The sequence below is a fragment of the Anolis sagrei genome, chromosome 12 (genome assembly GCF_037176765.1).
Source record: "Anolis sagrei isolate rAnoSag1 chromosome 12, rAnoSag1.mat, whole genome shotgun sequence".
Classification (NCBI taxonomy): Eukaryota; Metazoa; Chordata; class Lepidosauria; order Squamata; family Dactyloidae; genus Anolis; species Anolis sagrei.
Genome location: NC_090032.1, coordinates 9,052,666 through 9,076,828, shown reverse-complemented (window position 1 = coordinate 9,076,828; position 24,163 = coordinate 9,052,666). Strand labels below are relative to the sequence as shown.

At 45.9% G+C, this 24,163-nt stretch overlaps 1 protein-coding gene across 2 annotated transcripts; it reads right to left on the bottom strand.

The window, feature by feature from the left end:
* Positions 1-23,090, bottom strand: RIN1 (Ras and Rab interactor 1). 2 transcript variants are annotated; one of them, XM_060758167.2, is made up of 6 exons: positions 22,874-23,090; positions 8,178-8,358; positions 5,710-5,824; positions 3,392-3,464; positions 1,056-1,147; positions 1-948 (listed from the first exon to the last, which is right to left on the bottom strand). In XM_060758167.2, the coding sequence occupies exons 1-6, from the start codon at positions 23,011-23,013 to the stop codon at positions 428-430; spliced, it is 1,122 nt and encodes a 373-aa protein (XP_060614150.2). In that variant the 5' UTR covers positions 23,014-23,090; the 3' UTR covers positions 1-427. The 2 variants fall into 2 exon arrangements, with proteins under 2 accessions (XP_060614150.2, XP_060614151.2); XM_060758168.2 differs by lacking the exon at positions 22,874-23,090 and adding an exon at positions 10,208-11,002.
* Positions 23,091-24,163: the final 1,073 nt, after the last annotated feature.

The following is a 24,163-nucleotide window of genomic DNA, read 5'->3' as shown; positions in this document are numbered from 1 at the left end:
TTCGAGAACAAGTCACAAAAATGAGGCGAAATCTTCCGAACTGGGTCACAAAGAGCAAAACAAAACACCCTTCCCTATGTGATCCAAAACATATCAATAAATATAGATATAAATATATATAATGGCTGGAGTCAGACTTAAGAAATGTACCTGTTCTGACTTACATACAAATTCAACTTAAGAACAAACCTATAGATATAAATATATATAGATATGGCTGGAGTTAGACTTAAGACATGTACCTGTTCCAACTTACATACAAATTAGTATGTAATTTGTTAGTAACTCGGGGACTGCTCGTAATATAAGATTAAATATCGAACGATTACAAACGAACAGTTAAAAAGCATTTACAATAAGTCCTCTGCTCGGTCTCCAAGGCTTTCTTCTCCCTTTGGAGAGTGACGGACTCCCCATATTTCGTGGTCTAGGATTCTAGGATCCTATATCTCACTCCACGTCCCAGTTTGGCACTTTCTTGGGTCGGAAAATCCCAAGGAAAGTGACTCTGGTCCTCTTCCGTCAGACGGCGCAGTTGTCCCGAAGGAGCCAGAAGGCATCCATCCGGTCCCGGTGTTTCACCCGTTTCCTTTTCCTTTCTTCGAGGGACGCGATAGGTTTCCAGTTTGGCAAGTCCTTGTGATGGCGGTGAAACCTTATTACTCGTCGGTGGTCGGTTGGGAAACTGAGGCGGGTGCCTCGCCGCGATGGGGACGGGGGGTGGAGGGACGGCCGGCGGGGACAACGGACTCGCAGCTTCGGTGGACACTTGCACCTTGAGGTTGCTTTTGAATTGTTGACGACGGGCGACTGATTCTCCGTGCCTTTGGGGTCGGAGGGGCTTCCCATAAGCCGGCTCTATGGAGTCTCTTGTGGGGTCGAGCGAGGTTGTGTCCATCAGAGCCAGTTGGTTGGACTCCTTGGTGTTGAGAGAAGAACTCCAGAATTCTAGAGAAAGAAAAGAGGGGTGAAGTCGGCCGACGACACTGTCACATTAATACGGTTTGACCTCACTGTTGTTTTCTGAGGCTGAGAGAGTATGACCTGCTACTCACCAAGTCCTAAATGCGCAATAGCCTCCAGTTGCTGGCAAGAGGACGCTTCCCGGATGGGCCGTGGGAGGCGTAAAGGAACTGGGAGGATGTCCCTGGAAGAACAAAGAGGATAAGAGGTTCTTCATCAGCTCATAATGATTATATATATATTGTTAGTTACTATAGAGTTGCACTAGAGTTACTATGGAGTTGCTTTGGCATTACTATAGTTGCACTGGGGCTACTATGGAATTGCACTGGAGTTACTATAGAGTTGCACAGGAGCTACTATAGAGTTGCATTGGAATTGTTGCACTGGAGTTACTATAGAGTTGCACTGGAGCTACTAGAGTTGCACTGGAGTTAGTATTGCATTGGAGTTGTTGCACTTGGTTTATAGAGTTGCACTGGAATTACTATAGAGTTGCACTGAAGTTACTATAGAGTTGCACTGGAGTTGGTATAAAGCTGCACTGGAGTTACTATAGAGTTGCACTGGAGCTACTATAGAGTTGCACTGGAGTTACTATAAAGCTGCACTCGAGTTAGTATAGAGTTGCATTGGAGTTAGTATTGCATTGGAGTTGATGCATTTGGTTTACTATAGAGTTGCACTGGAGCTACTATAGAGTTGCATTGGAATTGTTGCACTGGAGCTACTATAGAGTTGCACTGGAGCTACTATAGAGTTGCACTGGTTACTATAGAGTTGCACTGGAGTTACTATAAAGCTGCACTCGAGTTAGTACAGAGTTGCATTGGAGTTGTTGCAAGGGAGTTAGTATAGAGATGTATTGGAGTTGTTGCACTGGAGTTACTGCAGAGTTGCACTGGAGGTACTATAGAGTTGCACTGAAGTTACTATAGAGTTGCACTGGAGTTACTATAAAGCTGCACTGGAGTTACTATAGAGTTGCATTGGAGTTGTTGCACTGGAGTTGCTATAGAGTTGCACTGGAGCTACTATAGAATTGCATTCGAGCTACTATATATCCTAGTGAAGGTATACAGTTTAAAGAAACATGTTGAAAGTATATAGTTTTATTGAATGTATTTTATGAATAATAATACTAATTTACTTATTTATGTGGCTCACAACCGGTAATAAATAAATTATGATTACTGTTGTCGTCGTCATCCTCGTTATTGCTCGTGTGCAAGAAGTAGTGGTTAACTTTCATGCTTTTCAAACGTTTTTTCAGTTTGAGCCCCATTCGGGGTGTGTGTGTAATATTATTATTATTATTATTATTATTAATAATAATAATAATAGTTTTATTGTTCTTATATTATTATATTATATTAATGTATTATTATTGTGTATTATATTATTATTTTGTATTATATTATATTTGTTATTATATTATATTATATTATAAATATTGTGTATTATATTATTATTTTGTATTATATTATATTTGTTATTATATTATATTATATTATATTATATTATATTATAAATATTGTGTATTATATTATTATTTTGTATTATATTATATTTGTTATTATATTATAAATATTGTGTATTATATTATTATTTTGTATTATATTATATTTGTTATTATATTATATTATATTATATTATAAATATTGTGTATTATATTATTATTTTATATTATATTATATTTGTTATTATATTATATTATAAATATTGTGTATTATATTATTATTTTGTATTATATTATATTTGTTATTATATTATATTATATTATAAATATTGTGTATTATATTATTATTTTGTATTATATTATATTATATTATATTATAAATATTGTGTATTATATTATTATTTTGTATTATATTATATTATATTATATTATATTATATTATAAATATTGTGTATTATATTATTATTTTGTATTATATTATATTATATTATATTATAAATATTGTGTATTATATTATTATTTTGTATTATATTATATTATATTATAAATATTGTGTATTATATTATTATTTTGTATTATATTATATTATATTATATTATAAATATTGTGTATTATATTATTATTTTGTATTATATTATATTATATTATAAATATTGTGTATTGTATTATTATTTTGTATTATATTATATTATATTATATTATATTTGATATTATATTATATTATATTATATTATATTATATTATATATAATTTCTTTTTGCCTATGTGGACAATATGGAATTTTCCGCCTGGGGTCTTTCCAAGCCAGACCCTGAGAGGCTAAGATAAGCGATCTCTTTCGAAAGCAGGTGGTTTAGCACTAAATTATGACTTGAAAAGCAAATAAGGTTAAAGTTCTCATGGTCTGAGTCATATATTTTTTTGCATGGTCTACTTCCATAGAGGTGAGTGCAAAAAAACCCAACTTACGGGGTGGAGCAATAGGCAGCGATGAGGTGCAAGAGGCTGGGGAAAGTCAGGTCCGAGCCTTCCAAAAAGACGACTGCAAAGAGAAGGAAAACAAACCAGTGAACGGGGAAAATATTTCCAGGAATGATGTTTATAGTCAGCAGTGTTTACTCGATGCCATGCCATTGTTATCATTTACTTCCAACTTATGGTAATCCTGGTCTTTTCTAAGAAAAGGAAGGAAAGAGAGAAGGAAGAAAAGAGAGAAAGAGGAAGGAAAAGAAAAAGGGGGGAGGAAGGAAAGAGGTAGAGAAGGAAGGAAAGAAAAAATGGAAGGAAGGAAAGAGGGGGCGAAGGAAGGAGGAAAAGGAGAGAAAGAGGGAGGGAAGGAAAGAAGGAAGGAGAGAAGGAAGCATGGAAGCAAAGGAAGGAAGGAAAGAGATAGAGAAGGAAGAAAAGAGAGAAAGAGGAAGGAAAAGAAAAAGGCGGAAGGATAGAAAGAGGTAGAGAAGGAAGGAAAGAAAAATGGAAGGAAGGAAAGAGGGGGCGAAGGAAGGAGGGAAAGAAGGAGAGAAAGAGGGAGGGAAGGAAAGAAGGAAAGAGAGAAGGAAGCATGGAAACAAAAGCGAAGGAAGGAAAGATAGAGAAGGAAGAAAGGTGAGAAAGAGGAAGGAAAAGAAAAAGGAGGGAGGAAGGAAAGAGGTAGAGAAGGAAGGAAAGAAAAAATGGAAGGAAGGAAAGAGGGAGCAAAGGAAGGAGGGGAAGAAGGAGAGAAAGAGGGAGGGAAGGAAAGAAGGAAAGAGAGAAAGAAGCATGGAAGCAAAGGAAGAAAGGAAAGAGATAGAGAAGGAAGAAAAGAGAGAAAGAGGAAGGAAAAGAAAAAGGAGGGAGGAAGGAAAGAGGGAGCAAAGGAAGGAGGGGTAGAAGGAGAGAAAGAGGGAGGGAAGGAAAGAAGGAAAGAGAGAAGAAAGCATGGAAGCAAAGGAAGGAAGGAAAGAGATAGAGAAGAAAAGAGAGAAAGAGGAAGGAAAAGAAAAAGGAGGGAGGAAGGAAAGAGGTAGAGATGGAAGGAAAAAATGGAAGGAAAGAGGGAGCAAAGGAAGGAGGGGAAGAAGGAGAGAAAGAGGGAGGGAAGGAAAGAAGGAAAGAGAGAAGGAAGCATGGAAGCAAAGGAAGAAAGGAAAGAGATAGAGAAGGAAGAAAAGAGAGAAAGAGGAAGGAAAAGAAAAAGGAGGGAGGAAGGAAAGAGGTAGAGAAGGAAGGAAGGAGAGAAGGAAAGAAAAATGGAAGGAAGGAAAGAGGGAGCAAAGGAAGGAGGGAAAGAAGGAGAGAAAGAGGGAGGGAAGGAAAGAGGGAAAGAGAGAAGGAAGGAAAGAGATAGAGAAGGAAGAAAAGAGAGAAAGAGAAAGGAAAAGAAAACAGGGGAAAGAAAAAAGAGGTAGAGAACGAAGGAATGAGAGAATGAAAGAAAAAAGGAGAGGAAAGGGGGGCGAAGGAAGGAGGGAAAAGGAAAGAAAGAGGGAGGGAAGGAAAGAAGGAAAGCGAGAAGGAAGTATAGAAGCAAAAAGCGAAGGAAGGAAAGAGCTAGAGAAGGAAGAAAGGAGAGAAAGGGGAAGGAAAAGAAAAAGGGGGGAGGAAGGGAAGAGGTAGAGAAGGAAGGAAAGAGAGAAGGAAAGAAAAAATGGAAGGAAGGAAAGAGGGTGCAAAGGAAGGAGGAAAAGGAGAGAAAGAGGGAGGGAAGGAAAGAAGGAAAGAGAGAAGGAAGCATGGAAGCAAAAAGCAAAGGAAGGAAAGAGATAGAGAAGGAAGAAAAGAGAGAAAGAGGAAGGAAAAGAAAAGGGGGAGGAAGGAAAGAGGTAGAGAAGGAAGGAAGGAGAGAAGGAAAGAAAAAATGGAAGGAAGGAAAGAGGGAGCAAAGGAAGGAGGGAAAGAAGGAGAGAAAGAGGGAGGAAGGAAAGAGAGAAGGAAGCATGGAAGGAAAGCGTGAAGGAAGGAAAGAGATACAGAAGGAAGAAAAGAGAGAAAGAGGAAGGAAAAGAAAAAGGGGGGAAGGAAAGAAAGAGGGGGCGAAGGAAGGAGGGAAAGAAGGAAAGAGTGAGGGAAGGAAAGAAGGAAAGAGAGAAGGAAGGATGGAAGCAAAAAGCGAAGGAAGAAGGAAAGAGGTAGATCAGGAAGGAGAGAATGAAAGAAGAAAAGGGAAGGAAGGAAGGAAAGAGGGAGCAAAGGAAGGAGAGAAAGAGGGAGGGAAAGTTGGCCACAGCAACGTGTGGCGGGTACAGCTAGTGTGTATGTGTGTGTGTGTATATATATATATTTGAATTCCCTTTCCTCCCACTTACCTGCCCGCTCCTGGTGTAAGCGGTAAGTCGTGACAAAAGCCGGCGAGGAGTTGTCAGGGAGACGCAAACTGAGCACTTGGCATCGGCGCACATTGGATCTCCGCACCAGAAACGTCTGGGAAGACAGGAAAACACCACAGAAGGTTAACAGAGGCAAGAAGCAACTCTCTGCCCCGGAGTGTGGTGGAGACTCCTTCTTTGGAAGCTTTTAAACAGAGGCTGGATGGCCATCTGTCAGGGGTGATTTGAATGCAATATTCCTGCTTCGTGGCAGGGGGTTGGACTGGATGGCCCAAGAGGTCTCTTCCAACTCTTTGATTCTATGATTCTATGATTCTAAGAAGGGTGCATCTACACTGTGCAATTAACACAATTTGATGCCACTTCAGCTATCACGGCTCCATGCTATGGAAGGTCCCCAAACTAGCCCCATAACAAGTTGCAAAGACGCCAAAACTTAACCCTAAAGACCAAAGACAAGCTCCAAAGATGTCTAACCTAACTCAAAGACCCCAAAACAAACCCTACAAGCCCTAGAGATGGCCCCCAAAGCCCTAAAGAGCCCAAAATTTAATCCAAAGTCCCCAAAACAAGCCCCTAAAACCCCAAAACTAGCCCTAAAGACCCAAAAACTTAACCCAAAGACCCCCAAACAAGCTCCAAAGATCCAAAACAAGCCCCAAAGATGCAAAAACATCACCCAACATCCCCAAAACAAGCTCCAAAGACCTAAAACTAGCCCTAAAGACCCAAAACTTAACCCAAAGACCCCAAAACAAGCTCCAAAGACCCAAAACAAGCCCCAAAATCGCCGAAATAAGCCCCAAAACCCCAAATCTAGCCCTAAAGATTCCAAGACATAACCCAAAGATCCCAAATTAAGCTCCAAAGACCCAAACAAGCCCCAAAAATTCAAAAATGTCACCCAAAGTCTCCAAAGCAATTTTCAAAGACCCAAAACATCCCTAGTTATAGCTTAACCCTTAAGATCCAAAACAAGCCCCAAAGACCCCAAAACAAGCTCGAAAGACCCAAAACTTAATGTTAAAGACCCCAAACAAGCCCTAAAAGCCCCAAGACTAGCCCCAAAGACCCCAAAACAAGCTCTAAAGACCCCCAAAACAAGCCCCAAAGACCCAAAACTGAACCCTTAAGATCATAAACAAGCTCCAAAGACCCCCAAACAAGCTCTAAAGACCCAAAACTTCACCCTAAAGACCAAAACAAGCCCTAAAAACCCCAAGACTAGCCCCAAAGACCCCATAACAAGTTCTAAAGACCCCCAAAACTAGCTCTAAAGACCCAAAAGTTAACCCTTAAAATCGTAAACAACCTCCAGTGACCCCCAAACAAGCTCTAAAGACCCAAAACTTCATCCTAGACCAAAACAAGCCCTAAAAACCCCAAGACTAGCCCCAAAGACCCCAAAACAAGCCCTAAAGACCCAAAACTGAACCTTTAAGATCGAAATCAAGCTCCAAAGGCCTCCAAACCAGCTCTAAAGACCCAAAACTTCATCCTAAAGAAGCCCTTAAAGCCCCAAGACAAGCCCCAAAGACCCCAAAACAAGCTCTAAAGACCCCCAAAACATCCTAAAAACTCTAAACTAGCCCCAAAGATCCAAAACAAGCCCTAAAGACCCCAAAACAAGACCCAGAGACCCCAAACTAGCCCCAAAGAACTTCAATCTAGTCCTAAAGACCCCAAAACAAGATCCAAAGACCCCAAAACAAGACCCAAAGACCCCAAAACAAGACCCAGAGACCCCAAACTAGCCCAAAAGACCCTCAATCTAGTCCTAAAGACCCCAAAACAAGACCCAAAGACCCCAAAACAAGACCCAGAGACCCCAAACTAGCCCCAAAGACCCTCAATCTAGTCCTAAAGACCCCAAAACAAGACCCAAAGACCGCAAAACAAGACCCAGAGACCCCAAACTACCCCCAAAGATCCTCAATCTAGTCCTAAAGACCCCAAAACAAGCCCGAAAGACCCAAAACATAAACCGAAAGACCCAAAACAAAACCCTAAAGACCCAAAACAAGCCATAAAGACCCTAAAACTAGCCCCATAAACCCCAAGACTACCCCTAAAGAGCACAAAGCTAACCCTAAAGACCTGGAACTTAACCCTAAAGACCCCCAAACCAGCTCTAATGACCCCTAAACTAGTCCAAAAGACACCAAACTTAATGCTAAAGACCCCAAACAAGCCTTAAAGACTAAAATAACCCTTAATGAGCCCAAAAACGAGCCCCAAAGACCCCAAAGTGGCTCCAAAATACCCAAAACTAGCTCAAAGACCCAAAACTAGCTCAAAGCTGTAGTTCAGTGGAGCACCAAGCGTTCTCGGGCAGGATGATGATGATTATTCTTGGTAGAACTACAACTCCCAGCATTGCACAGAATCCAGTGGCAATCAAACCCCGCTCCAGTGGCAATCAAACCCCGCAAATGAGCCTTCTTTACCCCGGGAGGCTCCCGTTGTAGAATATGGAGCGCGGCGGCCGAGTTGAGGCCCATCTGGAGCCAAACGGGTTGCGTGAGCCGCAGTCGCCCCACAAGGCTGATCTTCCGGGGGGACGGCGGCACCCCGCGACGGGGGTCGGCATAGGGCTCGGGGTCGTCGTAGATGGGGTTGCGGGTCATCCTATGGGGGAGAGAAGGAGGAGAAGAAGTCTTGGAAATTACAAGAGTCGAGACTGACCATAAGAATGTAGTAATGTACCTCGAGCATCATCATCATCATCATCATCATCATCATCATCATCACTATGCATAATGAGTCTATGATGTCCATATAGTGTCGTGAGTTGTCTTATATGAGTCGACACTGACCATATAATGTAGCAGACTGCATAATATGCATCATATAAGAACCCTGCCTTGAGCCACATTGTTGTTGTCAGTGTGTCTACACTGACCATATAAAGCAGTTCCAAACTGCATTATATAGAAAAGTAGATGGATCCTTTTTTTTTCCTTGGTATCCTAAACAGTCCTCTGTTGTATCAGCACTACAATGTCTTTCTGTCTTTCTCTCTTCCTCCTTCCTTCCTTCCTTCCTTCTTTCTCTTTCCCTCTCTCCTTCCCTCCTCCCTCCTCTTCCTTCCTTCCTTCCTTCCTTCCTTCCTTCCTTCCCTCCCTCCCTTCCTTCCCTCTTTCCTTCCGTCCTTCCTTTCCTCCTTCCTTCTCTTTCTCTCCCTCCTTGCTTCCTTCCCTCTTTCTTTTTTCTCTCCTCCCTCCCTCCCACCCACCTCCCCTTCCTTCCTCCTTCCTTCCTTCCTTCCTTCCTTCCTTCCTTCTTCTTTCTCTTTCCTTCTCCCTTCCTCCTTTCCTTTCTTCCCTCCCTTCCTTCTCTCTCTTCCTCCCTTCATCCTCCCTTCCTTTCTTCCCTCCTTTTCTACCCTCTCTCTCCTTCCTTCCCTCCCTCCCTCTTTCTTCCTTCCTTTCCTCCCTCCCCCTTCCTTCCTTTCTTTCTCTTTCCTTCCTCCTTCCCTCTTTTCCTTTCTTCCCTCCCTCCATTCCTCCCTCCCTCCCTTCATCCTCCCTCCCTCCCTTCATCCTCCCTCCCTTTCTTTCTATCCTCCCTTTCTTTCCTCTTTCTCTTTTTCCTTCCTTCCCTCTTCCTCCTTCCTTTCCCACCCCCCTCCTTCCCTCCCTCCTCTCCTCTTCCTCCCTCCCTCCATCCTTCCTTCCTTCCCTCTTTCTCTTTCTCCTTCCTTCTTCCCTCCCTCCCTCTTTCTTCTTTCCTTTCCTCCCTCCCTCCATCCTTTCCTTTCTCCCTTTCTCCTTTCTTCCCTCTTCCTTCCTTCCTTTCCTCCCTCAGTCCCTCCTTTCCTTACTTCCCTCCCTCCCTCCCTTCTCTCTCTTCCTCCCTCCCTTCATCCTTCTTTACTTTCTTTCTACCCTCCCTTCCCCCTTCCTTCCTTCCTTCCTTCCTTCCTTCCCTTCCCTCCCTCCCTCCTTTCCTTTCCTCCCTCCCTCCCTCCTTCCCTCCCTTCTCTTCTCCCTTCCTCCTTCTTTCCTTTCTTTCTACCCTCCCTCCTTCCTTCTTCTTCCTTCTTCCTTCCTTCCTTCCTTCTCCTTTCTTCCCTCCCTCCCTCCCTTCTCTTCCTCCCTCCCTCCCTTCATCCTTCCTTCCTTCCTTTCTTCCCTCCCTCCCTTTCTTTCTCTTTCTCTTTCTCCTTCCCTCCCTCCCTTTCTCCTTCCCTCCCTCCCTTTTCTCCTTCCTTCCTTCCTTCCTTCCTTCCTTCCTTCCTTCCTTCCTTCTCTTCCTCCCTCCCTCCCTCCCTCCCTTCATCCTTCCTTCCTTCCTTCCTTCCTTCCTTCCTTCCTCCTTCCCTCTCTCCCTCCCTCCCTCCCTCCTCCCTCCCTCCCTCCCTCCCTCCCTCCCTCCCTCCCTCCCTCCCTCCCTCCTTCCTTCCTTCCTTCCTTCCTTCCCTTCCTTCCCTTCCTTTCTCCCTCCCTCCCTCCTTTCTGTCTTTCTTCCTTCATACCTTTCTTTCTTATCCTTGTTTTGGACACCATTCGAATTGCCACGGGATCCTGGAAGTTGTAGTCTGACAAGGGCCTGCTCTGCTGAACTGCAACTCCAAGGATGCCTTAACGTGGAGCCTGAAGCCGTGGTTATATCAAGCCACTGGGTGACAAATGCATAGGCGCGCACAGCAACCCAATGGCTGGGGATCTGCTTGGAAGGGCCTGCTGTGGCGAGGGATGAAAGGAGCCCTTTGCCAGGTTCCTGCAACATATGATTATGTCGGCTTTCGAAGCAGGTGGGGAGGGCGTCTGCGCAGACACCTCTGGAAAAGAACACGCCAACATTTGTTCCAAAAACAGAGCGTAGGAGGCAAAAAAAGGGTGATTCAGACACATGGCACCAACCCACAGAGCACGGCAATCTGGAGGAAAGAACAGCCTGCACTCCTCATGGCACCGCTTGCCTCCAAAGGCACCATCAAAGCCCTCCTGACAGATGGCCATCCGGTTTCCATCATCATCAGGTCGTCATCATTATTATTATTATCAACAATGATTACAATGGTGATGACTATGGAATGGCAAAGTTGGAATGGATCCCAAGGGCCATCCAGTTTCATTCTGCCTTGCAGGAAAGCACCATCAAAGCCCTCCTGACAGATGGCCATCTGGTTTCCATCATCATCAGGTCGTCATCATCATTATTATTATCAACGATGATGACAATAGTGATGATTATGGAGTCCCAGAGTTGGATCCCGAGGGCCATTAAGTCTCATTCTGCTCTGCAGGAAAGCATCATCAAAGCCCTCCTGACAGATGGCCATCCGGTTTCCACTTGGAAACCTTCAGATAAGGTCATTATCATCATTATTATTATCAACGATGACAACAATAGTGATGATTATGGAGTCTCAGTGTTGGAATGGATCCCAAGGGCCATTTAGTCTCATTCTGCTATGCAGGAAAGCACCATCAAAGCCCTCCCGACAGATGGCCATCCATTTTCCACTTAGAAACTTCCAAATATGGTCATCATCATCATCATCATCATTATTATCAACGATGATTGTAGAGTCCCAGAGTTGGAATGAATCCCGAGGGCCATTTAGTCTCATTCTGCTATGCAGGAAAGCACCATCAAAGCCCTCCAACAGATGGCCATCGGTTTCCACTTGGAAACCTTCAGGTAAGGTCATCATCATCATTATTATTATCAGCAGCGATGATGACAATAGTGATGACTATGGAGTCCCAGGAATGGATACCAAGGGCCATCCAGTCTCATTCTGCTACGCAAGAAAGCACAATCAAAGCACTCCCGACAGATGGCCACCCGGTTTCCACTTGGAAACCTCCAGATATGGTCATCATCATCATTTCAATGATGACAATGGTGATGATTATGGAGTCTCAGAGTTGGAATGGATCCCAAAGGCCATCTAGTCTCATTCTGCCATGCAGGAAAGCACCATCAAAGCCCTCCCGACAGATGGCCACCGGTTTCCACTTGGAAACCTCCAAATAAGGTTATTATTATTATTATTTATTATTATTATTATTATTATTATTATTACTATCAACAATGATGACAATGGTGATGATTATGGAGTTCCAGGAATGGATACCAAGGACATCTAGTCTCATTCTGCTATGCAGGAAAGCACCATCAAAGCCCTCCGACAGATGGCCATCCGGTTTCCATTTGGAAACATCCAGATAAGGTTATCATTATCATAGATGATGATGGTGATGATTATGAAATCGCAGAGTTGGAATGGAACCCAGAACCATTTAGTCTCATTCTGCTATGCAGGAAAGCACCATCAAAGCCCTCCCGACAGATGGCCATCCGGTTTCCACTTGGCAACCTCCAGATAAGGTTATCATTATTATTATCAAAGATGATAACAATGGTGATGATTATGGAGTCCCAGAGGTGGAATGGATCCCAAGGGACATCCAGCCTCATTCTGCCATACAGGAAGACACCATCAAAGCCTTCCCAACAGATGGTCAGCTGGCCTCTGCTTCAAAACCTCCAGGTGAGATGACTCTCCATCATCATCAAAGGTGACAAGGATGATATAATCTTAGAGTTGGAAGGGATTGACCCTGTTCCATCATGGAGGAAAATACAATCAAAGCCTCCCAACAGATGGCCAATCCCGCCTCTGCTTCAAAACTTTCCACCGGACTCCAAGGAAGTGGCATATTCCATTGACAAACAGAACTTACTGTCAGGATGTCCTTCCTAACATTTAGGGTAAGTTACACTCTCTCAGCCTCAACCTTGTAGCAGGAGAGCTTGCATTGAGAGGTGAGGGTTGGACTAGATGGCCCCTGGAGATCCCTTCCCCATCCATGATTGCATGACTATGGCTTCTCTCATCCTAGGAAATGAGGCTTTGAGCAATAACTTCCAGTTAAGAAGGGTTGACTCAGGCCCCGAGGCCAAGCTTTGCTGGATTCCTTCCCCACGAAATCAGAGATATTGGACATACGATGAGGGTGAGGCTGGGCTGACATCACCCCAAGTGAAAGGGAATCACATGCAGGCTCACGTGAGGGAAAGTGCTTCGGAAAGAAAGAAAGAAGGAAAGAAAGGAAGAAAGGAAGGAAGAAAGAAAGAAAGAAGGGAAGGAAGAAAGAAAGAAAGAAAGAAAGAAAGAAAGAAAGAAAGGAAGGAAGGAAGAAAGAAAGAAAGAAGGGAAGGAAGAAAGAAAGAAAGAAAGAAAGGAAGGAAGGAAGGAAGGAAGGAAGGAAGAAAGAAAGAAAGAAAGAAAGGAAAGAAAGAGATAGGAAGAGAGGGAAGGAAGGAAAAGAAGAAAGGAAGAAGGGAGGAAGGAAAGAAGAGAAAAGAAGGAAAGAAAGAAAGCAAAGGAAAGAATGAGGAAGAGAGGGAAGGAAGGAAGGAAAAGAAGAAAGGAAGGAGGATGGAAGGATGAGAAGAGTAGAAAGGAAATAAGGAAGAAATGAAGATGGAGGAAGGAAATGAAGGAAGGACGGAAGGAAGGAAGGAAGGAAAGAGAAAAAAGAGGGAGGGAGGAAAGGAAAGAAGGAAGAAGGAAGGAAGGAGAAAGGAAAGGAGGGAGAAAGGGTAGGAAGGAAAGGAAGGAGGAATAGAGGAAGACAGAAAGACAGGAGAAAGGGAAAGGGAAGAAAGGAAAGAAGAAGGAAGGAATGAAAGAAGGAGAAAGGGAAGGAAGACAGAAAGACAGGAGTAAGGAAAGGGATGGGAAGGAAGGAAGGAAGAGAAGGAGGGAAGGCAGGAAGGAAGGAAAGAAAGAAGGAAGGAAGAAGGAGAAAGGGAATAAAGGAAAGCAAGGAGAGAAGGAGGGAAGGAAGGAAGGAAGGAAGGAAGGAAGGAAGGAAGGAAGGGGAAAGGGAATGAAGGAAAGGAAGGAGAGAAGGAGGGAAGGAAGGAGAAAGGGAATGAAGGAAAGGAAGGAAGGAAGGAAGGAGAAAGGAAAGAAGGAAGGAGGGAGAAAGGGTAGAATGAAAGGAAGGGAGGAAGAAACGCACAAAAAAGGATCAAGGGAAGGAAAGGGAAGGAAGGAAAGAAGAAAGGAGAAAGGGAAGGAAGGGAAGGAAGGAGAAAGGGAATGAAGGAAAGGAAAAAGGAAGACAGAAAGGAGAAAGGAAATGAAAGGGAAGGAAAGAAAAAGGAACTAAAGGAAGACAGAATGGAGAAAGGAGAAAGGAGAAAGGAAAGAAGGAGGAAGGAAGGAAGGAAGGAAGGAAGGAAGGAAGGAAGGAAGGAAGGAAGGAAAGAAGGAAGGAGAGATCTATTTTCATGACTGAAAGTATAATGGGACTTGGGCATCTATGGAAGTGGGGTATCTATTGGGGTCTTGGAACCAGTATTTGATACCCAAATAGGACCCAAAGTCGACTGTCAGTTCTTCCACCTAAAGTAATAATAATAGTAATAATAATAGTAGTAATAATAGTAGTAATAATAATAATAAGTTCCCTTTCCTATAGACAGAAATGTGTTTCTTGTTTCAATCAAGCCAGACATGTGGACTCTACAGAAACACACCAGAACATTGTGGCTGCATCTACACAGCAGAATTTAACACAGTTTGACACTTGAACAGCCATGGCTCAAGGCTATGAGAGTTGTAGTTTGGCGAGATCTTAGAGAGTCCAAAACTAGTCCCAAGGACTCCAGAATGTAACCCGAAAACACCTAGAACAAGCCCTAAACACCCCCGAACTAGTGAAAAAGACCTAAAATATGTCCTCAAGACCCCCAAACTACCTCTAAAGTCCCCAAAACAAACCCCAAAGACCCAAAAACAAACCTCAAAAATCCCAAAATTAACTCTCAAGATTCAAAAGTAGCCCCAAAGACCCCAACATGTAACTCTAAAGACCCCAAACAAACCCTAGAGACCCCAAAACTAACTTTAAAAACCCAGAATGAGCCCTAAAGACCCCAAAACTGGTTGTAAAGAACCCATAGCAAGCCCCAAGACAGCCAAATTGCCCCAAAATTAATCCTTAAGGCTGAAAAGTAGTCACAAAGACCCCAAAACGTAACCCTAAAGATGCAAAACAGGACCTAAAGGTCCCAAAACTAGACCCCAAACAAGCCCCAAGACCCCCAAACTAGCCACAAAGACCCCAAAATGTTGCAATTGTGGCAAATTGCAACATTCACACCCCTAAAGACCCCAAAACTAGCCCCAAAACATAACCCTAAAGATGCAAAACAAACCCTATAGATCCCAAAACAGGTCCCAAAGACCCCCAAACAAGACCCAAGACCGCCAAACTAGCCCCAAAAAACCCAAAACTAGCCCTAAAGACCCCAAGCCCCAAAGACCTCAAAACATAACCTTAAAGATGCAAAACTAGCCCTAAAGACCCCAAAACAAGCTCCAAAGACCCCAAAACGTAACCCTAAAGATGCAAAACAAGCCCTAAAAATACCAAAACTGGTCCCAAAGACCCCCAGACAAGCCCGAAGACCCCCAAATAAGCCCTAAAGACCCCCAAACTAGCCCTAAAGACTCCAAAACAAGCTCCAAAGACTCAAAACGTAGCCCTAAAGATGCAAAACAGGCTCTCAAGATCCCAAAACTGGCCCAAAGACCTCCAAACAAGCCCTAAGACCCTCAAACTAGCTCTAAAGACCCAAAACTAGCCCTAAAGACCCCAAAACAAGCTCTAAAGACCCCAAAACATAACCGTAAAGATGCAAAAGACCCCAAAACTGGTCCCAAAGACCCCCAAACAATCCCTAAGACCCCCAAACAAGCCCTAGAGACCCCAAAACTAGCCCTAAAGAACCCAAAACAAGCTCCAAAGACCACAAAACGTAACCCTAAAGATGCAAAACAAGCCCTAAAGGTCCCAAACTGGTCCCAAAGACCCCCAGACAAGCCCCAATACCTCCAAACTAGCCACAAAGACCCCAAAACCAGCCCTAAAGACCTGAAAACAAGCTCCAAAGACCCCAAAACGTAACCTTAAAGATGCAAAGCAAACCCTAAAGGTCCCAAAACCGGTCCCAAAGACCCCCAGACAAGCCCCAATACCTCCAAACTAGCCACAATTTAGATCCCAAAACCCGCCCTAAAGACCCCAGAACAAGCTCCAAAGACCCCAAAACATAACCCTAAAGATGCAAAACATGCCCTAAAGACCCCAGAACAAGTTCCAAAGACACCAAAACGTAACCCTAAAGATGCAAAAAAGGCCTAAAGATCCCAAAACTGGTCCCAAAGACCCCCAAATAAGCCCCAAGACCCCCCAAAATAGCCCTAAAGACCCCAAAACAAGCCCCAAAGATCCCGGAACAAGCTTCAAAGACCCCAAAATGTAACCCTAAAGATGCAAAACAAGCTCCAAAGACCCCAAAACATAACCCGAAAGATGCAAAACAAGCCCTAAAGATCCCAAAACTGGTCCCAAAGACCCCCAAACAAGCCCCAAGACCTCCAAATGAGCCCTAAAGACCCCAAAACTAGCCCCCAAAACCCCAAAACGTAACCCTAAAGATACAAAACAAGCCCTAAAGAACCCAAAACAAGCTCCAAAGACCCCAAAACGTAACCTTAAAGATGCAAAGCAAACCCTAAAGGTCCCAAAACCGGTCCCAAAGACCCCCAGACAAGCCCCAATACCTCCAAACTAGCCACAATTTAGATCCCAAAACCAGCCCTAAAGACCCCAAAGCAAGCTCCAAAGACCCCAAAACCAGCCCTAAAGACCCCAACACAAGCTCCAAAGACCCCAAAACGTACCCCTAACGATGCAAAACAGGTCCTAAAGATCCCAAAACTGGTCCCAAAGCCCCCAGACAAGCCCCAAGATCCCCAAAATAGCCCTAATGACCCCAAAACAAGCCCCAAAGACCAAAGCAAGCTCTAAAGACCCCAAAACAAGCCCCAAAGACCCCAAAACCAGCCCTAAAGACCCCAAAACAAGCTCCAAAGACCCCAAAACCAGCCCTAAAGACCCCAAAACAAGCCCCAAAGACCCCAAAACCAGCCCTAAAGACCCCAAAACAAGCTCCAAAGACCCCAAAACCAGCCCTAAAGACCCCAAAACAAGCCCCAAAGACCCCAAAACCAGCCCTAAAGACCCCAACACAAGCTCCAAAGACCCCAAAACGTACCCCTAACGATGCAAAACAGGTCCTAAAGATCCCAAAACTGGTCCCAAAGCCCCCAGACAAGCCCCAAGATCCCCAAAATAGCCCTAATGACCCCCAAACCAGCCCCAAAGACCAAAGCAAGCTCTAAAGACCCCAAAACAAGCTCCAAAGACCCCAAAACGTAACCCTAAAGATGAAAAACATGGTCTAAAGATCCCAAAACTAGTCCCAAAGACCCCCAAACAAGCCCCAAGACCCCCAAAATAGCACTAAAGACCCCCAAACCAGCCCTAAAGACCCCAAATCAAGCCCTAAAGACCCCAAAACCATCTCCAAAGACCTGAAAACATAACCCTAAAGATGCAAAACAAGCCCTAAAGGTCCAAAAACCGGTCCCAAAGACCCCAAATAAGTCCCAAGACCCCAAATGGGCCCTAAAGACCCCAAAACAAGCCCTAAAGACCCCAAAACAAGCTCCAAAGACCCCAAAACCAGCCCTAAAGACCCCAAAACAAGCTCCAAAGACCCCAAAACCAGCCCTAAAGACCCCAAAACAAGCCCCAAAGACCCCAAAACAAGCCCTAAAGACCCCAAAACAAGCTCCAAAGACCCCAAAACCAGCCCTAAAGACCCCAAAACAAGCTCCAAAGACCCCAAAACCAGCCCTAAAGACCCCAAAACAAGCCCCAAAGACCCCAAAACCAGCCCTAAAGACCCCAAAACAAGCCCCAAAGACCCCAAAACCAGCCCTAAAGACCCCAAAACAAGCTCCAAAGACCCCAAAACCAGCCCTAAAGACCCCAAAACAAGCCCCAAAGACTCCAAAACCAGCCCTAAAGACCCCAAAACAAGCTCCAAAGACCCCAAAACCAGCCCTAAAGACCCCAAAACAAGCCCCAAAGACTCCAAAACCAGCCCTAAAGACCCCAAAACAAGCTCCAAAGACCCCAAAACCAGCCCTAAAGACCCCAAAACAAGCTCCAAAGACCCCAAAACAAGCCCTAAAGACCCCAAAACAAGCTCCAAAGACCCCAAAACCAGCCCTAAAGACCCCAAAACAAGCCCCAAAGACTCCAAAACCAGCCCTAAAGACCCCAAAACAAGCTCCAAAGACCCCAAAACAAGCCCTAAAGACCCCAAAACAAGCTCCAAAGACCCCAAAACCAGCCCTAAAGACCCCAAAACAAGCCCCAAAGACTCCAAAACCAGCCCTAAAGACCCCAAAACAAGCTCCAAAGACCCCAAAACCAGCCCTAAAGACCCCAAAACAAGCTCCAAAGACCCCAAAACAAGCCCTAAAGACCCCAAAACAAGCTCCAAAGACCCCAAAACCAGCCCTAAAGACCCCAAAACAAGCCCCAAAGACCCCAAAACCAGCCCTAAAGACCCCAAAGCAAGCCCCAAAGACCCCAAAACCAGCCCTAAAGACCCCAAAACAAGCCCCAAAGACCCAAAACCAGCCCTAAAGACCCCAAAACAAGCCCCAAAGACCCCAAAACCAGCCCTAAAGACCCCAAAACAAGCCCCAAAGACCCCAAAACCAGCCCTAAAGACCCCAAAACAAGCCCCAAAGACCCCAAAACCAGCCCTAAAGACCCCAAAACAAGCTCCAAAGACCCCAAAACCAGCCCTAAAGACCCCAAAACAAGCTCCAAAGACCCCAAAACCAGCCCTAAAGACCCCAAAACAAGCTCCAAAGACCCCCAAACCAGCCCTAAAGACCCCAAAGCAAGCCCCAAAGACCCCAAAACCAGCCCTAAAGACCCCAAAGCAAGCTCCAAAGACCCCAAAGCAAGCTCCAAAGACCCCAAAACCAGCTCCAAAGACCCCAAAACGTAACCCTAAAGATGCAAAACAAACCCTAAATATCCCAAAACTGGTCCCAAAGACTTCAAATAAGTCCCAAGACCCCAAATGAGCCCTAAAGACCCCAAATCAAGCCCTAAAGACCCCAAAACTAGCCCTAAAGACCCCCAAACCAGTCCTAAAGACCCCCCAGACAAGCCCCAAGACCCCCAAAATAGCCCTAAAGACCCCCAAACCAGCTCTAAAGACCCCAAAGCAAGCTCCAAAGACCCCCAAACCAGCCCTAAAGACCCCCAAACCAGCCCTAAAGACCCCAAAACCAGCCCTAAAGACCCCAAAACAAGCTCCAAAGACCCCAAAACCAGCCCTAAAGACCCCAAAACAAGCCCTAAAGACCCCAAATCAAGCCCCAAAGACCCCAAAACCAGCCCTAAAGACCCCAAAGCAAGCTCCAAAGACCCCAAAGCAAGCTCCAAAGACCCCAAAACCAGCCCTAAAGACCCCAAAGCAAGCTCCAAAGACCCCAAAACCAGCCCTAAAGACCCCAAAGCAAGCTCTAAAGACCCCAAAACCAGCCCTAAAGACCCCAAAACAAGCCCCAAAGACCCCAAAACCAGCCCTAAAGACCCCAAAACAAGCCCCAAAGACCCCAAAACCAGCCCTAAAGACCCCAAAACAAGCCCCAAAGACCCAAAACCAGCCCTAAAGACCCCAAAACAAGCCCCAAAGACCCCAAAACCAGCCCTAAAGACCCCAAAACAAGCTCCAAAGACCCCCAAACCAGCCCTAAAGACCCCAAAGCAAGCCCCAAAGACCCCAAAACCAGCCCTAAAGACCCCAAAGCAAGCCCCAAAGACCCCAAAACCAGCCCTAAAGACCCCAAAGCAAGCCCCAAAGACCCCAAAACCAGCCCTAAAGACCCCAAAACAAGCCCCAAAGACCCAAAACCAGCCCTAAAGACCCCAAAACAAGCCCCAAAGACCCCAAAACCAGCCCTAAAGACCCCAAAACAAGCCCCAAAGACCCCAAAACCAGCCCTAAAGACCCCAAAACAAGCCCCAAAGACCCCAAAACCAGCCCTAAAGACCCCAAAACAAGCTCCAAAGACCCCAAAACCAGCCCTAAAGACCCCAAAACAAGCTCCAAAGACCCCAAAACCAGCCCTAAAGACCCCAAAACAAGCTCCAAAGACCCCCAAACCAGCCCTAAAGACCCCAAAGCAAGCCCCAAAGACCCCAAAACCAGCCCTAAAGACCCCAAAGCAAGCTCCAAAGACCCCAAAGCAAGCTCCAAAGACCCCAAAACCAGCTCCAAAGACCCCAAAACGTAACCCTAAAGATGCAAAACAAACCCTAAATATCCCAAAACTGGTCCCAAAGACTTCAAATAAGTCCCAAGACCCCAAATGAGCCCTAAAGACCCCAAATCAAGCCCTAAAGACCCCAAAACTAGCCCTAAAGACCCCCAAACCAGTCCTAAAGACCCCCCAGACAAGCCCCAAGACCCCCAAAATAGCCCTAAAGACCCCCAAACCAGCTCTAAAGACCCCAAAGCAAGCTCCAAAGACCCCCAAACCAGCCCTAAAGACCCCCAAACCAGCCCTAAAGACCCCAAAACCAGCCCTAAAGACCCCAAAACAAGCTCCAAAGACCCCAAAACCAGCCCTAAAGACCCCAAAACAAGCCCTAAAGACCCCAAATCAAGCCCCAAAGACCCCAAAACCAGCCCTAAAGACCCCAAAGCAAGCTCCAAAGACCCCAAAGCAAGCTCCAAAGACCCCAAAACCAGCCCTAAAGACCCCAAAGCAAGCTCCAAAGACCCCAAAACCAGCCCTAAAGACCCCAAAGCAAGCTCTAAAGACCCCAAAACCAGCCCTAAAGACCCCAAAACAAGCCCCAAAGACCCCAAAACCAGCCCTAAAGACCCCAAAACAAGCCCCAAAGACCCCAAAACCAGCCCTAAAGACCCCAAAACAAGCCCCAAAGACCCAAAACCAGCCCTAAAGACCCCAAAACAAGCCCCAAAGACCCCAAAACCAGCCCTAAAGACCCCAAAACAAGCTCCAAAGACCCCCAAACCAGCCCTAAAGACCCCAAAGCAAGCCCCAAAGACCCCAAAACCAGCCCTAAAGACCCCAAAGCAAGCTCTAAAGACCCCAAAACCAGCCCTAAAGACCCCAAAACAAGCCCCAAAGACCCCCAAACCAGCCCTAAAGACCCCAAAGCAAGCTCCAAAGACCCCAAAACCAGCCCTAAAGACCCCAAAGCAAGCTCCAAAGACCCCAAAACCAGCCCTAAAGACCCCAAAGCAAGCTCTAAAGACCCCAAAACCAGCCCTAAAGACCCCAAAACAAGCCCCAAAGACCCCAAAACCAGCCCTAAAGACCCCAAAGCAAGCTCCAAAGACCCCAAAACCAGCCCCAAAGACCCCAAAACAAGCCCTAAAGACCCCAAAACCAGCCCTAAAGACCCCAAAACAAGCCCTAAAGACCCCAAAACCAGCCCTAAAGACCCCAAAGCAAGCTCCAAAGACCCCAAAACCAGCCCTAAAGACCCCAAAACAAGCCCCAAAGACCCCAAAACAAGCTCCAAAGACCCCAAAGCAAGCTCCAAAGACCCCAAAACCAGCCCTAAAGACCCCAAAGCAAGCTCTAAAGACCCCAAAGCAAGCTCCAAAGACCCCAAAGCAAGCTCCAAAGACCCCAAAACCAGCCCTAAAGACCCCAAAACCAGCCCTAAAGACCCCAAAGCAAGCTCCAAAGACCCCAAAACAAGCTCCAAAGACCCCAAAGCAAGCTCCAAAGACCCCAAAACCAGCCCTAAAGACCCCAAAACAAGCTCCAAAGACCCCAAAACCAGCCCTAAAGACCCCAAAGCAAGCTCCAAAGACCCCAAAACCAGCCCTAAAGACCCCAAAGCAAGCTCTAAAGACCCCAAAGCAAGCTCCAAAGACCCCAAAGCAAGCTCCAAAGACCCCAAAACCAGCCCTAAAGACCCCAAAACCAGCCCTAAAGACCCCAAAGCAAGCTCCAAAGACCCCAAAACAAGCTCCAAAGACCCCAAAGCAAGCTCCAAAGACCCCAAAACCAGCCCTAAAGACCCCAAAACAAGCCCTAAAGACCCCAAAACAAGCTCCAAAGACCCCAAAACCAGCCCTAAAGACCCCAAAGCAAGCTCCAAAGACCCCAAAACCAGCCCTAAAGACCCCAAAGCAAGCTCTAAAGACCCCAAAGCAAGCTCCAAAGACCCCAAAGCAAGCTCCAAAGACCCCAAAGCAAGCTCCAAAGACCCCAAAACCAGCCCTAAAGACCCCAAAACAAGCTCCAAAGACCCCAAAACCAGCCCTAAAGACCCCAAAACCAGCCCTAAAGACCCCAAAGCAAGCTCCAAAGACCCCAAAACCAGCCCTAAAGACCCCAAAGCAAGCTCCAAAGACCCCAAAACCAGCCCTAAAGACCCCAAAACAAGCCCCAAAGACCCCAAAACCAGCCCTAAAGACCCCAAAGCAAGCTCCAAAGACCCCAAAACCAGCCCTAAAGACCCCAAAACAAGCCCCAAAAACCCCAAAACCAGCTCTAAAGACCCCAAAACCAGCCCTAAAGACCCCAAAACAAGCCCCAAGATCCCCAAAATAGCCACAAAGACCCCAAAACCAGCCCTAAAGACCCCAAAACAAGCTCCAAAGACCCCCAAACCAGCCCTAAAGACCCCAAAACAAGCCCCAAAGACCCCCAAACCAGCCCTAAAGACCCCAAAGCAAGCTCCAAAGACCCCAAAACCAGCCCTAAAGACCCCAAAACAAGCCCCAAAAACCCCAAAACCAGCTCTAAAGACCCCAAAACCAGCCCTAAAGACCCCAAAACAAGCCCCAAGATCCCCAAAATAGCCACAAAGACCCCAAAACCAGCCCTAAAGACCCCAAAACAAGCTCCAAAGACCCCCAAACCAGCCCCAACCCTCTTGAAGCAGAGGCACCAAAAGGGCAGGAAAGGCTTATGAAAGAGTGAGCCAAGGAGTGCCAGATGTGTGCTAATTCTGCAGTGTAGGTGCACCTTGGGCACACACTGCTTTGCTCTCTGCTCGAGAGGCAGCTGGCTACAAACAAGGAAATCAGCTAGCCTTTCCATGGCACCAGTCAAGAAGGGGTTGGCAACTAATAGCCCCAAGGAGCAAAGAAAGGGGCTTTCTGGGCACGTCCCCTGCCAACCCACCCGGCTGGTTGCCCTTCAGGAAGGGCCAAAGCCTGTGCCAAGGGAGGACTCACCCACCTCTGCGCTCTGCCTGCTTGCTTGGCTTTCCTCCTCTTTCTGTTCTTCCTCCTCCTCTTCTGCTTTGCCATCCATGTGATTGACACGCCTGAGCTGCCCAAACACGCCTGGGCTGGCATCCAGAAGGGCAGGGCTAGCATCTGGCAGGCTGGAGAGGTGTTCAGTTGTTGTTATTGTGGTTGTTGTATTGTCAAAGGCTTTCGTGTCCTGTTGTAGGTTTTTCGGGCTATGCCGCCACATCCTAGAAGCATTCTCTCCTGACGTTTCGCCTCCATCTGTGGCATGCATCCTCAGAGCCCGAAAATCCTACAACTACCCAGTTGTTGTATCGTTGAAGGCTTTCATGGCCGGAATCACTGGGTTGTTGTAGGTTTTTCGAGCTATGCCACCACGTTCCAGCAGCATTCTCTCCTGACGTTTCGCCTGCATCTGTGGCAAGCATCCTCAGAGCTCGAAAAACCTGCAACTACCCAGTTGTTGTTGTATCGTCGAAGGCTTTCATGGCCGGAATAACTGGGCTGTTGTAGGTTTTTCGAGCTATGCCAGCACGTTCTAGAAGCATTCTCTCCTGACGTTTCGCCTCCATCTGTGGCAAGCATCCTCAGAGCCCGAAAAACCTAAAACAACCCAGTTGTTGTTATTGTATTGCCGAAGGCAATACAATACGTTTCGCCTGCATCTGTGGCAAGCATCCTCAGAGATTGTGAGGATGATCGCCACAGATGCAGGCGAAATGTCAGGAGAGAATGCTTCCAGATTATGGCCATACAGCCCAAAAAACCGACAACAACCCAGTTCTTGTTGTATTGTTGAAGGCATTCATGGCCGGAATCACTGGGCTGTTGTAGGTTTTTCGGGCTATGCTGCCACGTCCTAGAAGCATTCTCTCCTGACGTTTCGCCTGCATCTGTGGCAAGCATCCTCAGAGCCCGAAAAACCTACAACTACCCAGTTGTCGTCGTTGTATTGTCGAAGGCTTTCATGGCCGGAATCACTAGGCTGTTGTAGGTTTTTCAGGCTATGTCGCCACGTTCTAGTAGCATTCTCTCCTGACGTTTTGCCTGCATCTGTGGCAAGCATCCTCAGAGCCCGAAAAACCTACAACGACTCAGTTGTTGTTGTTGTATTGTCGAAGGCTTTCGTTTCCGGAATCACTGGGCTGTTGTAGGTTTTTCGGGCTATGCCGCCACATCCTAGAAGCATTCTCTCCTGACGTTTCGCCTCCATCTGTGGCAAGCATCCTCAGAGCCCGAAAAACCTACAACAACCCAGTTGTTGTTGTTGTATTGT

What these genes read in the sequence shown, in the direction of transcription:
- RIN1 (XM_060758168.2), bottom strand. Translation starts at nt 10,461, where the DNA reads ATGTTGCAGGAACCTGGCAAAGGGCTCCTTTCATCCCTCGCCACAGCA. An exon ending in TACAACGGGAGCCTCCCGGG is followed by an intron (nt 5,825 to 8,177) that starts GTAAAGAAGGCT and finishes CTGTCTTCCCAG; the next exon opens with ACGTTTCTGGTGCGGAGATC. An exon ending in GCTGCCTATTGCTCCACCCC is followed by an intron (nt 1,148 to 3,391) that starts GTAAGTTGGGTT and finishes TTGTTCTTCCAG; the next exon opens with GGACATCCTCCCAGTTCCTT.